Source organism: Aplidium turbinatum, chromosome 7 (assembly GCF_918807975.1).
Source record: "Aplidium turbinatum chromosome 7, kaAplTurb1.1, whole genome shotgun sequence".
Classification (NCBI taxonomy): domain Eukaryota; kingdom Metazoa; phylum Chordata; class Ascidiacea; order Aplousobranchia; family Polyclinidae; genus Aplidium; species Aplidium turbinatum.
In genome coordinates this window covers 11,536,424-11,554,615 of record NC_137478.1, presented here as the reverse complement: position 1 = coordinate 11,554,615, position 18,192 = coordinate 11,536,424, and the positions used below count along the sequence as shown (strand labels likewise).

General features: G+C 37.9%; 1 protein-coding gene across 1 annotated transcript in view; it reads right to left on the bottom strand.

Annotated features, from left to right (window-relative positions):
• Nucleotides 1-234: 234 nt before the first annotated feature.
• LOC145774326 (tetraspanin-15-like) overlaps nt 235-18,192 on the bottom strand; it is a 43,056-nt gene continuing 25,098 nt past the window's right edge. The window contains exons 3-7 of the mRNA XM_082585548.1: nt 15,656-15,730; nt 5,923-6,018; nt 4,522-4,692; nt 3,128-3,244; nt 235-2,672 (exon numbers count right to left, since the gene is read on the bottom strand). Coding sequence (XP_082441674.1) covers nt 2,580-2,672; nt 3,128-3,244; nt 4,522-4,692; nt 5,923-6,018; nt 15,656-15,730 — 552 coding nt within the window. The 3' untranslated portion in view covers nt 235-2,579. The remainder of the gene's footprint in view (nt 2,673-3,127; nt 3,245-4,521; nt 4,693-5,922; nt 6,019-15,655; nt 15,731-18,192) is intronic.

The window sequence follows — 18,192 nt, the reverse complement described above, 5'->3', positions numbered from 1 at the left end:
TTTTCCACTCAAAAACTGCTTACAGCGACTGAAGTTGAATAGTTGCTACAACAATGGTCTCAACTGCACACAAGTGAAAGGAAGCTGATGTCTACAAGAACATGTGATCGTTAGCAATGACTGGATGTAAAACGCGGGAAATATTGCAGGTGTCCCAGTTGTAACGCGTCCCAATTATACCCACTCTCCCTTACTGTATTACTATCTGAATCCTTAACAATAACAGCCTGTTTGTTCACCTACACGGATCATCAGAAGGTTCTTATTCAAATAGAATCAATTTTTAATTATATGTCGACAATCTAATCAACTATGATCTGTCGTTGATCGACATCGATGCATCAGCTTCATCAATCTATCGTCGCGTGAAGCTCAAGCACTGCAGATAAAGCTTTGAAAATGAGCGAAGATTCTTTGGCAGTTTTATCTGCTCTGCAGTCACGCTATCACAGGAGAGAAATTGAAAACATCTACCAATATGTATTTTAGGCCACTTATAGATGGTAAGTTTGAGGAGTGTGATAGTGTTACTGTTAACGCTTGTCAAACCATTAACAGTATCGATCACTGTAAGAGTAATATTTTTAATACTATCACTGAGAAACTTAACAACAAGTGTCTCAAACGTTTGTACTTAACCGTTGCTAATACCACAGCACACAATACCGAAACAAATCAGGTGTGGTCATTTACAGGAGTTTTGCAACGAAAACGTTGGTCACGGCATTGATACTTGAAAGTCATGTTTCATGAGAACGAACTACATCTTGCTCACGTCACGTCATTGGTTAAATATACAAAGAAGGGTCTTGGTACAATAGAAAGTGGACCTTAGCTGAACAACGTTTCGGTGATTGAGAAATTAATCATTGGAAGATTTATCGTACCTAAACAGTCGAGTGTGGCATTGCTGCTGTATATACAATAGACATTTAAAAGCCAAGGCTGAGTGGTTATCCAAGAAAAAATGTAATGGGATAAAAGATCATAGGTTTGGGACAGATCAGTTATTCATAGCTGGTTAGATTATGTCATCATAGACAAAACATAAATTAAATGAATAACATAGACAAGCAAAACAAAGTAACCTTAGCGGGTTTAACGTAATGTATTACACACAAAACAAAATGATATAACATAATAACTCAAACGTTTGCGACACGTACGTGTGTCCTCATCGGGAATTAAATCGGCATTCTACAATACACTGTACATAAAATGAAAAACTGTAAGATAAATTTGACTTTGCACTATAACTTTTCTTGTGTGACTGTAACGACACTCTGGACTGAAAAGCACAAACTAAACAAATGATAAAAGAATAATTACGAGCAAATTATACGGTGGGAAACAGATCACACGAGGTGTAAAACTACAGGCGAATAACTGCCGGTTGAGAGATAGGTTGTTACGTTTTATTATTATTAAGCTTCCATGATCTTAGTCTGAAACTAGTTTTTTTTTCGCTGAAACTCACTCTGAAAATCAGATCTGCCTCGAGAGATGATTTTAAATTGGTCGATCGATGCACGTTTCACAAAAGGCGATGTGCTCTTTAATGGCACTTTTGGTTGTTAAGTTTGGCAAAAACCTACCAACATCGGTTTGCTTTTAAATTATCACGCTCTATGCCCTAATTGCCCTAGGCCTAGTAAATGGAAATATGTTTTAATCTTGTGTCTGTTATCTCGTGGGCGTTTGGTGTGTTCTGATGACCATTTGTTTCAGAAAGAAAGCTAGTTCTTAGTTTGATACGGCGTAATTAGAATGACGAAACGACATTACTACAAGTAAAACAAGTAAGATTATTGAACAGTGTCAAAAACTGCAAGGAAACAGTTTTATCTGCAACTCAACGCAGTAGCCATTGATTGAAACAGTATACAAACTAAACCACACAAAACACACGTACCAATGACACTCATGACTATAATTCCGACGATATTTGTTCACTTTCTTGAGTAGGCCTGCCACAAATTAAACTACTGTATGCTCAACACAGTCTTGCGATAAAAAACAAAGTGATTGCACAATGAACACAGTAAACCAATCAAATTAAAGCGTGGCAACTGAGCCTTACAAGAGCCTAGCTTAACTGAAGGTAGTTTTTCACAGAATCGTTAGTAGTTTAAGTCACAGAATCGTTTTACAATCACGACCAGTAATAGGAAGGAATTTTGCTAGAATGCAAATGTTCAGGGGGGATCTAAAACAAAACTAAATCGAAAAAAGTACTCCTTTGTTTTTCGTGTAGGCCCAGGCTATTTTCCACTGTCTCGTATTGACTTTTGGGCGAGTCATACATTTCTTTAAGCAGGACTATCCTACACGTCTTCAAGTTGAACTAAATTTCAATAACCTCTACAGCGAAATCATTCACGGTACAGCTACGGACAAACGGAAATGAGATAAAACTGAAACCAGCTTGGGCTTGCGCGTCAATCAACAAACTCTATTTACAATGTTTGAAAATATTCGTTACCAAAATCCCAAACGGGTCAAGTGACTTGCAGTCTTGAGAGATTGAAAAAACCTTATGCATTGTAAGGCATCGACTGCAGCTGAGATGCCAAACGGAGCTACATTAATGGTTGGGAGGGTGGACTGGGCTGTGAGGCAATAATTCTCTTGAGCAAATTCATGTACAAAATTCCTAAGACGATTCCAATAATCTGTAGATAAAAACAAAAGGTCTTGAAGAAATAACACGAGTGGTACTTTCTGCCCGATCACACAAATAACACCAAATTTGCCTTCATGGGATAACTAAGCCTGCATGAACAGTGGAAAAGTCAACGCTAGCCACGTACAATGAACAATTCAATGTGACGAAGAGCCGGACTAGCAAGAGTCAATTTAAAAAGCTGGCTTTGAGATTGTTAATATACTTCATGAGAAACATATAACTGATAGTCTGCAATCGATTAACAACTCATGTAAGTGGAACAGCAATGGTTTAGCGACAGGGGGGTAGAGTAGACGACTAGACGTTAGACAATATTATGAGCAAACTGTTTTAGTCTCACTTCAAATACGGCTCACAGCCTCACCCCACCGAAGTTGCATAATGGGAATATCTCATTGGTGAGTTGCAGTGGCCAAACAGCTGCTGCTGCAGTGTATATACCTGTGGTAGGAAAATACTAAGCACCAATGCCACGAACACAGTTTGATTTCCCCATACGAAGTCAATGATAGCATCGATACATCCAATGAGATGAATGATCAACACGGCATCAAAAGGCTGCAAAAAGTATCATCTTTACAATGTGGTCTAAAAATCCCTGTGTTGTTAGGGTACACCGAAAATACACTTTTGTTTAATTATGAAATTCCACGCAGACCAGCAAATTACTTTTGGAGTAAGAAAGTAAAAATATGAGTGAGTTGCTACGAGAAACAACGCTGCTGCTTAAGTTTCAATTTTGATATATATTAGATATTGTTTGACAATAGATAACTAATTCTAGCTGTAACTAACTGTACTACTTTACGATCTTTCTATTTCATATTCATATTGGATAGCAACAAAACTTTAGAATTATATTATGACACAATATCGTTTTTATTATGTTCATAAGTGGATCTAACAGTGTGAGTATTCTTAAATTGCAAATTGCAGGTATTTGCGTTGAAGATTTTGCGTAGTTAAACAAAATATACCAAATGCTAGAATAACAAAGCTATCTCAGTTTATCTATTTTTACAGTATTGTCGTATCCAGGCATACGCCTGGTGGCTGAAGATTTGAATAAAGTAAATGGGAAGACAAAAAAGCCAATCCCCGTGTTCAATTATACACATGTCTTTAAGTGTCCCGCCAAAGACACAGCCGCATGCTCATGAGCGGTTTCGACACGATAACCTTGCAAAAGTCGAACCAGGGCTCTCACCACTCAGCTATACAAGCGACTTCACAAAATTTCCTATTGAACTTTCGTGATGCTGTGGTCAAAATTATTTTTAATTGTGTTGCATTGTCAACCCTTCAATTAAATAAATTAGTAGGTCTACTAGTATTCCTCGGGTAACCTAAAGTTGGAAGTCATTTGACACCGGGGCAGATGAAAGGATACTTATGGCCAGGTACCAACAAGATGTTGGAGTCATGAAACCAAAGCACTTTTTTAGAAAATAAACAAATATTGCGTGTTTTCTTGAAATTTGCAGCCCGCTGCAAAAGTTTCAGATTATCTAAAATCATCAACAACAGGGGTTCAAAATTTTCTCCTAGACCTCCCTGTCGGCCGTCGGGGCTGCTGTTTGACACTAGATTTTCTTCGCATTCTTAGTAATTACAAAGGTTGTAAAAAAATACGATATTATAGATACTTGGGTACTTTTCAAAGTAACAAAATCTGTGAAGCTACAGTGCCGCTTATTTTATCCTGTCGCATTTGACATACCCAAAATAGAAGAAAAGGTTATGTGCATTGCCTTTAAAACGATGGCAACTTGCAAACAGTAAGCAGGCAGCTTGATGTTACAAAGTAGGTCCCTGTTTAGCGACCAGTACTTTACCTCAAGACTTATGGTGTCGTATCCACACATTGAGTTAATAACAAAGTCATCAGTCGTTTCGCGAACACAGCATGAATAAGGCACCCCACAAGCCGATGGGCTTGGTGCACTGCAATTATGGTACGGGTTCACTACCCAATCCTTATAGATGCGTCCACCGCAGCATGAAAACTGAAATGACAAAAAAACATACACGCATTTTCGACCACTGGTACACAGACTTGGACAGCTAGATAATTCTACTTCTAGTTGTCTAATTCGATAAATTAGAGCAAAATCTCTGTAATTCTAATCTAATTCGGTAAAAACTTGTTTGCTCTAATTGTAGTTCTTATCCAATATCCAGTTTTGTTTAAAAATTTTAGTTTATCCAACAATATTTTTTGGCAAATGGAAGGATCCTGGGCTCTTATTAACGTTATACAAAGAAAATGCAATAAAACGATCAAGAGCAAAGTGTCATTCCATCCCTTTGAGCAGCAAAGTCATGAAAAATTCGATTAATTCATCAATTCACTGACGTTAATCTATCTGCTCAGTTTAATATATCTGCTCAGTACTCCCTCAGTTTAAAACTAGAGACCTTCAAAGACATTCACTGACGTTACAATGTATATTAGGACGTAAGTGGTTTTGGCGCTGTGATGGTGGAATGACACTTTGATCCCGTGTTGCCACATTGGCGTTTTTATCTATCATAAATAAAGATAGAGAAATAAAACATAGTAACTTTAGCGGGTTTAACCTACCGCATAATTTACTCGCAATCATTTGTTCAGTTTGTGCTTTGAGTCCAGAGTGTCGTTACAGTGCATAGTCAAATTTATCTTACGATTTTTTATTTTATGTATTGCAGATTTAATTCCTGATGAGGACACACGTACGTGTCGAAAACGTTTGAGTTTATTTTAATTATGTTTTATTTTGTGTGAAATAAAGTATGTTAAACCCGCTAAAGTTACTACAGTATGTTTTATTTCTATATGGTTCAACAAAGCAAACTCTCTACCAAAGCTTTATAAATAAAGATATGTGACAACTGCGTTCAACTAATTCTAATCTAGTTTAAATTCTACACTAATTTGTGAAAACTTGGGTAGCTCTAATCCTAATCTAATTTGTAAAAGCTTAAATTACGATACTCTAATTATAATTATAATCTAATTTCGAAAGACTACAAAAATTCTAGTTGTCCAAGTCTGCTGGTACATACAGTATATCCCAGTGGAGATTAAGATTTGTATGATTTAGTGTTTGAGATTTAGTCCGTCATAGCAGAACCGTAAATCTGCCGATTGTTGCGTTAACAAATAGGGATTTGTGTGAGCTCTCATGACACAAAAATGGTTAGCTGACTCCTTGTTAGAATGTACAGTGTACACTGTACAGTATATATCTTACCTCTTCTTGCACAAAATCGACAAAATTCTTAAGGTCCTGGTCATCGTAGTATGTCACCAGACCTTTCAAAACGTAATCATTTATGAAATTCTTTGCCTGTATGAAATGCAGCAAACAAATGAAAAACCTACTCACATAAAGTCAAAGCCGGTAAGAGGAGCACGACATGTAGGCGCAGACACGTATCCACCCACACTGTAGCGCCGGATGATTTCGGTGCCTGCCGTGTATTTTATTGGTTTTTAGTTGCCCAAAGACAATACAATACATTTCGTACTGCTTTTACGAAGGACGATGTGTAAATAGATTTTTTACATCGTTTAAACTTCACTCCAAATAACTTGATCTAGTTGGGTTTTGGACTGGGTTTGAATATTCAATCACTGATTTCCTTCATCTCTTGTACAAGGCAAACATCTATGATAATAACTTTAAAAATAACCGTTTGTTTTTTTGTCGTATCCAGGCTTACGCTCAGTGGTAGAAGATTTATATCAAGTGGATAGGAAGGTAAGGAAGCCAATCATCGTGTCCACCTTCACTGCCTTCAGGCATGCCTTTAAGTGTCCTGCCAAAGACACAGCCGCATGCTCTTAAGCGGTATTGAATTGACGTCCTTTCGAGTGCCGTTCCAGGGCTCTCACCTAGAGCTCGACCGATATATCGGTCAGCCGATATGTATCGGCCAATATCAGGTGTAGCCGATATATTGTATCGGCTATTTTTCGCCGATAAATATCGGCCAGCAAAAGCACACTCAAAACCAGCCATACAAGTTGCTCAAACGTGCTTGCATAGCACGAACAATTGTTGCGAGAATATAATTTCCCGCCCATTCTAGTGCGCGCATCTAGAAAATGTTAATACTGTATCTCTTAGCTTCCATTCAAGCAGGAAAACTGTTGAGTTTTACGTTGCTTCAACGATTGATGACATTGAATCAACGTAACAAAGGTGAATTCTTTGCTAAGAATCGATGGGAGCACGAGCAACTTAGTTCAAGTCTTAAGTCACAATGTCTGGCTTTGATCTCGGGGTAATATTGATAAGGCAAGGTTGATTACAAAATTAGATTATATGAGTAGGCTATTACAGCAAGATGAAGCAAAATTTGTTAAGTTTTGGTATTACAGTAAGAAAGAAAAGGTCCATGGAAAATTTACTTTCGCTCACAGAACACGCAAAAATATACCTAAAGAAAAATGCCCAGTGAAACTTTGCACAGCAGAAAATAGTAGTGGTAGTCAGTGTAGAAGTTTTCCGACTCGTGCCCAGAGCATTGTGACGCAAAAATCCACACGACCTCGTTTGGTGGAAGTTAATCAGTTATGCGGCGTATTGCAGCTACACGGCGCTTTCACTCTCCAAGCGCCGTGTAGCTTGTTGGTCTGATGAAAGCCTTTGCTGAAATTTTAAAAAGCCTTTCAAACCGTAGCCATAGCTCTTAAATGGCAAAGAATTCAGACCGGACACGTTTGTCCGCCGTCAGCAAAAACGAATTTCGAGGCCTGGATTGTTTCTTTTTTGTTTGGTGTTTTTTTGTGATTAGTGTTAAGAATGATTTTTCCATTACAGCAACTAATGCATAAACTTTCTTGGACTGGTTTGTTGTTTAATAACTTTGTTGGTAACAAATTTTTCGTAGCTGATATATATCGGCCGATATATATCGGTATCGGCCTAAAAAATTTCATAAATATCGGTATCGGCCTGAAAAAGTGATATCGGTCGATCTCTACTCTCACCACTCGGCTATGCAGCCGACCTTAAAAATAATCGTTTAAATAGCCTAAAACTTACCGAATATTCTCGTAGAGTATGCAATATGAATGTATAAAATATATCATGCTGTCACAAACATTAAGTCTTTATTCAGAATAACACCAACATCACCCAGTGCCCCAGTGAGGCAAACCCGCTTGACGCCCGAGTAGGAGCTTACATGCACCTACGACCTACGTGTCAGTGCCTAAAAGTTATGGACCCTAGGAACCATAAGCAATTAACTTGTCGTTTTCCAATAAAAATAATTAAAAATCAACACACAGTTTTATGGCATGTGCAACACATTTAATGTCGGTCCATGCAGCAATTATTAAGATACCGTGCTAAAAATACCACTCAGGTCTGCACATAATTTTTCACAATATGATTAAGACAACCTTTTGAGTAGGACAAAATCTTGTAGAAGTATAAAATTTTCTGTTAATAAAATAATATACTTATACCACATTTAAGGAATTACATCTATTCAGGCAGCAATAATACAAAATCTGTATGTTTGAACTGATTATATTCACACAACAAAGCAAAAAGTGATTTCATTAAAATTTTACAAACATTCCTACTTCCTAGGCTGTATCTTAAATATAAAAAAACTCTTGCACAAGAAAAAAAATCAAATTCAACATACTGCACCAGTTCCTAATGCAAAATCATGGTGACTGATCATTGCTCAACTTTCAACTACATTAAAGGAACAATGAGTTAAACTTTTTCTATTGTTACTACAGGTTTAATGTGACGTGTACCTCGTATATTGCAGGAAAATGTGTGGGAATACCTTGCACAGATTTTCAAAATTCTAAAGTCCCATTAAAATTATCCGTGAATTTTCAGAACAGCACTGTTGGTGGCGTGTGTCTCCTGTAGAAGAATAGCCGATGCTTGGTTGGCCTTCACTAGTTGTTCTAAGATGTCGATTTTAGACTTGGTCAGGCCTTCCACATTCAACTGCAGCAAGGTGATGCCTTCCCATACGACAACCGAAGTTGCCCGCCCTGAACAGCTATTAGACATGAAAGGCGCATGCTCTGGGTCAGCATCACTTTGTACACTACAGGATGGAGTTGTATGGAGCTCTGTGAGCTACAATTGCTGTCTCGATTTGTTGTCATTCGCTTGATTGCAAGAATCAATTACCAGGGCTCACCACTAGGAGGTGGACAACTTGAGCCCATCAAAACTATGAACAGCAAGCACAGAGCACAGTTTTGTCAAACCTTTGCACACGTCTAACCCCTAGAAACATCTTTGTTTCTTCTAATCTCAACTTTCATCGCTGGCACTTTCCTAGAGCCCCTCAAAATCTATTTCTAGATTTACTGTTGAAGGCAACAACGTGAAACGCTCTTGTAAAATCCTAAATATCTATCAATTGTAGTGAAAACTGAAAAAGTTTATTTGAAACATAAAAAGTTTTCATTTTGTATGTTTAGAGTTTCTGTGTATTTTACTGTTGTGTTTTTAAACTCATTCTACGGGTCATACTGGAGTATTGTTTTATTAAACAAGCGTACGGTACAGTCGGTACAACCAAGAGATACGGTAGTGCGAAATCTCTAAAAGTAGATCCAAAACGAGAAGCGCTGATTAGCAAAGCACGTGGATGACTACAACGCAAAAGAGAAGACCTAAGGAGAACGAAAGCAGAGTACATAGATTCAATTAAATAAACCAAAATATACAACATTTACATGCATAGATTTCAGTGCATAGTATTTTTAATTGTACAATTTTAATGCCATGGTATGATGAATCTGATCCAAGTGTCTTTCTGACGGAGTGACGATGGAAGAGCTGAGATCCAAGCTTGGAATTCATCAGCTTGCAGATGTCATGAGATGGAGAAGGCTGCGTTGGTACAGACACGTGTAATGCATGGAAGACATGTGGCCAAAGAAAATAAAGTCTTGGCGTCCTTAGGAATAACCTTTGAGGACTGGCTGCTGCGGCTGGATGTAACGACGTGATCTGTGGCGGCCTCAAATGCAAGAAGTTCTAAGACTTTTGAGGACGTCCAAAGAAACGTTGGCTCAACAATATTCGGGAAGATCTGCGACCGGAAAACTTTGTTTCGGTCAACCCTCGGGATCAGGTGGGATGGAGAAATGCCATCAGACAAAATAGACATTCATTGGCGTCCAACCCTCACAATACAGGGAAGAGACGTTAAATCGTAGGCGATTGAAGTTAAGAAAAAGTTTTCTTGCTTCAAATGTCCCACTGGGTCAAGATGAGGTCACCACCAATGTGCGGGTCCAACTAAGGCTGGCAACCAGGCTGACACCGGTCAATATGTAGCTTTCTCCCACAAAAAGCCTTCCTCCTGGAAAGCGCAAACCTTGGAAGTATTAGCGAAGCCTCAACCGCTTAAGAACTGATATACGGAAGATGTAAGACATTGATACGACACTGGGGATATTCCTTGGGAAGCACAAGTTGTAAATGTGGACAGGAGCAAACGATGCAACATCTCCTCGAATGCCGTGTTCTAAAAGCAAGATGCTCCGCACAGGATTTAGCCGATTTCAACAATAGAGCAAGAGCTTGCGTGATGCTCTGGGCTACAGCCGTGTGATCCATGATAAAAAAAAGAAGCAATAAAATCGTCTACCTTCACAGTGAGGGAACCTATGTGTGTTGTTAAAATTTCAAGGCCAACCTATGGATTTCAGTTTGCATAAATCTGCTTTCTGTTTTCAATTCATGTCTTCACTAAGAGATTCTTATTTGCTACATTTTAGCTTCTAGTGTATGGTAATTCCTTCTAGTCAATTCCAATACAAGCCTACCATCCTGTCTGATAACTTATCATATCACTGGAATGGTTCTTTTTTTTTTTGTTGGCTGCATGTGCGAGTAGACTTTGCCTTCACTATGCTGCTGACTACCTTTGAGAAGATGCATGGACGGAAAACTTGTGCTCTTCATCATGTGAGCTTCTGGGGCCGAGGGTCTATCATTTTACCACCCCAGATTTATACGCTGTTCAAAGACTACATGAAAAGGCTACTAGAGAGCAGCCAGCCTTTGGTCTCATCATCTAAGACGGACACTGGACAGACCTTCCACTCCATTAAGTGGCTTGAAGATGGTACAGTGATTGATGATGTGATCTGCGGTCTGTTCCTTGGCACACTCCAACAAAATATACAAATCATAGTGATAACACTACAGGCTATTGTTACAAGTTACAACTACCTATTGTAAGATCATGCCGCATGTGATTGTTTTACAATACAAAATTAATTCGTAACAAATGGATGCACAATTTAGAATAACAAATCATTTTCATTCAAACCTGATAGTATTTAAATACAACTATCAGTACTCTCAATATCAGGTCCTTAACAAGAGGGACAGAGGGAGTCTAAAGCACAGTCATGTTAATATCCCACTTCTTCTTTGGAATGAAGCAATGTCTCAAAGGTTACAGCAGGTGGTGGAAAACCTAAGTCATGGACTTCTAAATAGTAGCATCTGGACTGGAAACTCAGTGGGCAACATGAGGCCAAACAGTTGGTACAACAGTTGGCCAACAGTGGGCCAACAGCCAAGTAACTAACCCTGTTGGCCCACTGTTGGCCAACTGTTGTACCAACTGTTTGGCCTCATGTTGCCCACTTAGTTTCCAGTCCAGATACTACTATTTAGAAGTCCATGCCTAAGTCCTGCAATGCTATACTAATACGATGCATCTTGCAGAGTGCCCTACAGATAGGGCATTTTGTTTCTCTTCATAGGCAGCTGAGTTAGCTGCACTCTACACTCTACAGGGTCATCAATAATTAACTTTACAAGAGATCGAATCCAAAAACTTGCAAAGGAGGCGAACGAGGCCTATGGAACCATGTTCACAGTTCTCAAGAAAGATTTGAAGATGAGCCATTCAAACACATGAACAAACAGTTGCTAAATGCCAATACCATTGAGAAACGTCTCGCCAGAGCTAGAATTTTGCTCTTACACATTGAAGGAGGAGGCACGCTGCCTAACCTTGTGTTCAGCGATGAGAAGAAATTTGATGTCCAGTATCATTTTACCAGTCAGAATGATCGTGTTTGGTCAAGGGATGGTGACATGAAACCTCGGGTAGTCACTCGGAGACAAGGGGCGGTATCAGTGATGGTGTGGGCCACAGTCAAAAAATCAGGAAGGAGTCCATTGATTTTTGTGGACCAAGGAGTGAAATGGAACCAAGAGAACTACCGAAATGATATACTCGAGGGTTCATTGTTGCCTTGGGCAAAGAAACACTTCAAAAAACGTAATTGGTCATTCGAACAAGATTCTGCCCCTTCACATGGAGCTAAGAGAATGCAAAACTGGCTTTCAGCCAATGTGCCATTCTTCATTTCCAAGGAAGAATGGCCTCCTTCATCCCCAGACCTCAACGGGTCTGCTACTATTGGGAGAATCCGTTTCGGAGAAAGTCTTTTTCGGAGAATTGTAAAATCACAGCAACATGTATATTGAAAGGAATTAGCTTACAATAGAGAAATGAATGATAAGAATAAATGAATTAAAAGTTAGTTTTAACAATCTTGCTTTCTGTTGCTTAGCTTAACATTAAGACTAAGGTATTTTTATAGCCTACCTGATAATAGCATACGATACAGTACCGTACTGTCATAAAGGAAACTGCTCGTAATTATGCAAACAAGTAACTTTTGAGTAAAATTTTACCTAGAAAATGAAATAAGACAATAGTATATTTTAAACTCATGTAGATGCGGGGATAAAAGAAGAGAGCTGAAGAACATATCATGGTACTTGACATAAATAGTCATGTTTCGATCAGGAGAAAGAAAACTTGTCTCATAATGCAAGTGGCATTTAGACACATATGTGCAAATGAAAACGATATTGTGGAATAAAATACAAAATTCTCTAAATAAACAGAAGGCGTCGTTGGATTTTCGAAAGTCTCCGAAAAAGGCTGTCTCTGAATCGGGACTTCTCCAAATCGAATTGTCCGAATCGAATTCTCTGAAACAGGCCATTTCGAACCTGAACCCCCCAGAGTTTGGCATCTGATCTTACCTGGAGAGCAAAGCTTTGACTAAACACCACCACAGTTTGGAAGCGTTGAAGGCTAATCTGAAAAAAGATTGAGCTAAAATACCTCAAAGAGTTATTCGTGACTCTTGCAGGTCCTTTTTGAAGCGTCTCCGACTTGTTATCCACGCAAATGGCGGACACATTGAGTAAAACTTGTTTTTCCTAAATATTTATCTATCAATAATATTATATGTTTATTACTCAAAAATTGTTTACCATTTGTTAATTAAATACATTTGTTTGAAGTTATAATTGATCTTAATTATTGATGACCCTGTATTTGTACTAGGCCGTTGCGTTTTGAGGTCAATTTTTTAAAAATACAAGTGATAGGTTTGGCTAGGTGGGAAATCACATAAAACCACCCAAAAAAAATTTTGAGCAAAAAATATCAATGTTTAGGGGTCCCTCCGTCTCCCCGAAAATGTCTGAGCCCCATTTTTCCTTAAAATTGCATAACTTCTAAACCGCTTGAGGTAGAAACTTCGTTTTTGGCTCTAAAGACTCAGAAGTCACATGTTCCTATCTGCTCTAAGAGGATTGTGTTCTTTAAAGTGTTGAGAAAAACAGTTATGAGCCAAAAAATCATTTTCAGGGCATTCGAGACTTTGAAAAATCATAGTAACTGCCTAATCATGCATATTTTAAAAACAAATGTTTAGTTGCAGAGTAACTTGTGTTGAAAGGTGTTGTGTATACTATAAGTAAACAAAGTAACAGTGAAAAAATATCAAAATAAATGTGGTTATCCCAAATTGGGGTCATTCTACCGGAAAACATCTTTAGCTCAGGAATGCATTTAAGTTAAAATACAAAAAAATTCAGGTGTATGTTTATGAAATGCATGTGTCAGCTCAGTAACAAAATGAAATGAACAACGTTAACTAGCAACATACAGTAGGCCTAGCCTAATCCAATTTAGTTCCTAAACTGAGAGAGGAACCTGCTAAAGAATATTGAATGAACACAAGCAAACACTGAAGGAATCGTGATGAACACTGTAAACAGCTAAAACTGCTAGCGAACACTGAATGCAACAAATTCACATCACAACTGTGATACCTTCAAGAAAACATAAAGATACACTGTATCTAGAAATCAAGTAAGCCACATCGCGCAAAGTCATGAAGAGAAATAGGCAGTTACCAGACTAAGCAGGAATATACGATTATAACGGTTGGGTATATTTCACACGAGCATAGCGAGGCGCAAGCTCGTGTGCAATGCCAAGCAGCATGATGAAGCAAATTGACGACTCCATAAGATCTTATGTCACATCCATGACTGTAGACTTGAATTCATTGTAAGCCATTTGTCTGATTCACAGGATAGTGTATCTATCGAGCTTGCGCCTCGCTAAGCTCGTGTGAAATATACCCAACCGTTATAATCGTATATTCCTGCTGAGTCTGGTAACTGCCTATTTCTCTTCAGTCTTCATGACTTTGCGCGATGTGGCTTACTTGATTTCTAGATACAGTGTATCTTTATGTTTTCTTGAAGGTATCACAATTGTGATGTGAATTCGTTGCATTCAGTGTTCGCTAGCAGTTTTAGCTGTTTACAGTGTTCATTACGATTCCTTCAGTGTTTGTTTGTGTTCATTCAATATTCTTTAGCAGGTTCCTCTCTCAGTTTAGGAACTAAATTGGATTAGGCTACTGTATGTTGCTAGTTAACGTTGCTCTTTTCATTTTGTTACTGAGCTGACACATGCATTTCATAAACATACACCTGAATTGTTTTGTATTTTAACTTAAATGCATTCCTGAGCTAAAGATGTTTTCCGGTAGAATGACCCCAATTTGGGATAACCACATTTATTTTGATATTTTTTCACTGTTACTTTGTTTACTTATAGTATACACAACACCTTTCAACACAAGTTACTCTGCAACTAAACATTTGTTTTTAAAATATGCATGATTAGGCAGTTACTATGATTTTTCAAAGTCTCGAATGCCCTGAAAATCATTTTTTGGCTCATAACTGTTTTTCTCAACACTTTAAAGAACACATTCCTCTTAGAGCAGATAGGAACATGTGACTTCTGAACCTTTAGAGCCAAAAACGAAGTTTCTACCTCAAGCGGTTTAGAAGTTATGCAATTTTAAGGAAAAATGGGGCTCGGACATTTTCGGGGAGGCAGAGGGACCCCTAAACATTGATATTTTTTGCTCAAAATTTTTTTGGGTGGTTTTATGTGATTTCCCACCTAGCCAAACCTATTACTTGTATTTTTTTTTAAATTGACCTCAAAACGCAACGGCCTAATTTGTACACTGAAGAAGCAGTAAACAGAGAATGCAGGGGTGGATGAGAAGGAAGAAGATTTCAACTGAAAGTGAATTGTACTTGAATCTATTTTGAATGTGCTAAGAAAAGAACAGTAGAGAAAGAATATTGTGAAGGATGATAATTGATAAGACATGGGTCAAAAATGTTAACGTTAATCATAGCGGAAGAAAAACACCTAGATCACATCAAAAAAAGTGCTGTGGAAAGAGATATGTAAAACATTGAACTGGACAAAGATACAAAAGATTGTAAACCATGGACGAAAGCGATTTTGAGAAAAAACAGCTGACCCACAGCTGAGGAAAATTGTACTGAAATCTAAATAATTCTATTGTTGTTCTCATCTAAATAATTCTATTTAAAAATATGACTAGTCCTCTTTAGTGTTTTGTTACCTGATAAGATTTCTTTCAAATAGAATTTAATATTCTGGATTGACAAGAAATAATTCTACCATACAAAAATATTCTACATTGTGCATCCCTCAGAAATACGGTACATATTGCGTTACATGTGTTAATTACCTTTGTCTATGATTGAAGTGTCACTGCAAAGAATGGAATAACGCCAGCATGCATTCAATTATACTTACAGGATCCTTTAACACAAGGGCTGATATGCTTGCTGCTATTTCAAGGACAATACAAACGAAAATCGAGATGATGAACTGAAAAATATTGAATGTGTCTAAGTATAACATCATAAAAACTTACTTCTATGAACAGTAAAGAGGCTCAAAGCACATTATCTAAACCGTTTTTTGTCATAAGTAAATGAATGACATGTACTGGAGTAAACATTAAAAATCTTACCAAAAACTAAGGTTTGAAATTCAGCAAATAGTCTTCTCTGTTAAAAAGAATCGTGTTGAGCAGTTGAGCACCCATGCTCAAATTCCATTAAATCCACTTTGTAAACTATTTTGTAGTGAACGGGAACGCCCCAAGCTGCTCTGACATTGTAATTTTGACATTTTGCATTTCTTGCAACAAATTAATGTTAAATAATATTTTTTTCTGTATTGTGTGCTTTGTAAAAAGGTGTGTTTGATTTGTGGGGTAAACAACATCGTGTCATGGCTAACCTGTCACACCACCAGATACATCTCACCACTAGACGGACGTAATGCGAACTTCTTACTAATCTGATTAACGCTTCCTCATCATAGCATGCAATGGTTTGACTCGAACCTTGGACATCTGTGGATCTATTTTATGAAACAGCATCAGAGTAACCTTAAAACTACTAACACCAATACCGGTTATTGAACACTGGCCTACTTTCAAATTACAATGCTTTTTGCCCAAATAGATGGAAATCTGGATTACTTCTATGTCTTTTATCTCGTGCCTGTTTGGTTTGTTCGACAGATTTATTGTTCCACTGAATGAAACTAATCAGTTGAAAAATATGTTACATTTAAATGGATTGGATACCCGTCATATTTTTTCGATAAAGTATGAAAACTTTTCTGGATAAAAAACCGAAAGATATACCCAAAGAAGACGATTTTAGCAACTTTTTTGATATACCATTCTTGGGAAAAGATTCGGTAAGATTTTTCAAAAAATCTAGCTAAAATTGTTAAAAAGAAATTCGATTGTGACATTTACCCTGTATATAATTATAGAACGTTCAAAGTAGGCAGATATTTCGAACTTAAGTCACCTACGCCCTTTGCTCTATGTTGTAATGTTGTGTATGAATTCAGTTGTTTGCGTGATGCAAGCCTGACATACATTGGTATGTCAACAAGACATTTATCGACTAGAGCTGGGGAACACTTGAATTTGAATTCCATACAGAAAAGTGCCATTAAAGATCACATTTTCTCATGTACAGCAGGCCTCGAAATTCACGGCGGACACGGCGGACATGTCCGCCGTCACAGCATGTGATGTCCGCGGGAAGTACCCTCTAGATCGGTCATATTTGTCCGCCGAGAAATATCGCAGAAACTAGCGATACAAATCGTCATTGCATAGCACGAACAACTGTTGCAAGAATATAATTTGCGCTGGGAATGCGAAATTATCGCATTCCAAGCGCGCATCTAGAAAAAGTTAATACTGTATCTTTTAGCTTCCATTCAAGCAGAAAAACTTTCGAATTTTACGTTGCTTTAACGATTGATGACATTGAATCAGCGTAACAAAGGTGAATTTTTTGCTAAGAATCGATGGGAGTACCGGTACTTCTACACTAATCACGCGCAACTTAGTTCAAGTCTTACGTCACAATGTCTGGCTTTGATCTCCGAGTAATATTGATAAGGCAAGGTTGGTTACAAAGTTAGATTATAAGAGTAGGCTACTACAGCAAGATGCAGCAAAACTTAAGTTTTGGTATTACAGTAAGAAAGAAAAGGCCCAGGGAAAATTCTGAAAGTGAGAATGAGGGCGATGAACCTACTACTAGGAAATTTAGTGGTGATAGACGCATATATTAAATGAACAACGAATGTAAGGATTAGCTTTGTCCAAGATCACAACATATCGTTTACCCCAAGCCATCAATTTCCGATCATCAAGGCCATCAACAATATGAGTGACAACGAAAAAAATCAAAAGAGGTTGTTTGAAATCGCATATTTCATCGCTAAAGAAGAGCTCGCATTTACGTTTTTCCCTCAACTAGCCGGTCTGGAGAAAAGACACGGAATAGATCTCGGTATCAGGTATCTTAACGACAAGCACTGATCTCGTGGAGATTGGCGCACGTCTTTGAAGATCGATGCTATTGAAGCTCTCATCATAAGCATATGTTTGGATGGCCTTGATTGCGCTGATTATAACTCCGAGCCTGCCGTGGTCTCGTGGAATACTGATACTATTTTGAAAAGGCGACCGCATCATGGAGAGGGGAAAAATAATTGTGCTTTTTCTAATGTTTTGTTTATTCTTTTCGTCACTTTCGCTCACATAACATGTAAAAATAAACCTAAAGAAAAAAGCCTATAGTGAAACTTTGCGCATCAGAAAATAGTAGCGTTACGCGTTAGAGTTTTCCGACTCGTGCCCAGAGCATTGTGACGCAAGAAGCCACACGACCTCGTTCGGCGGAAGTTAATCAGTTATGCGGCGTATTATTTTTTTATTATTTATTTGCATCAGACACAAAAAGTCCATA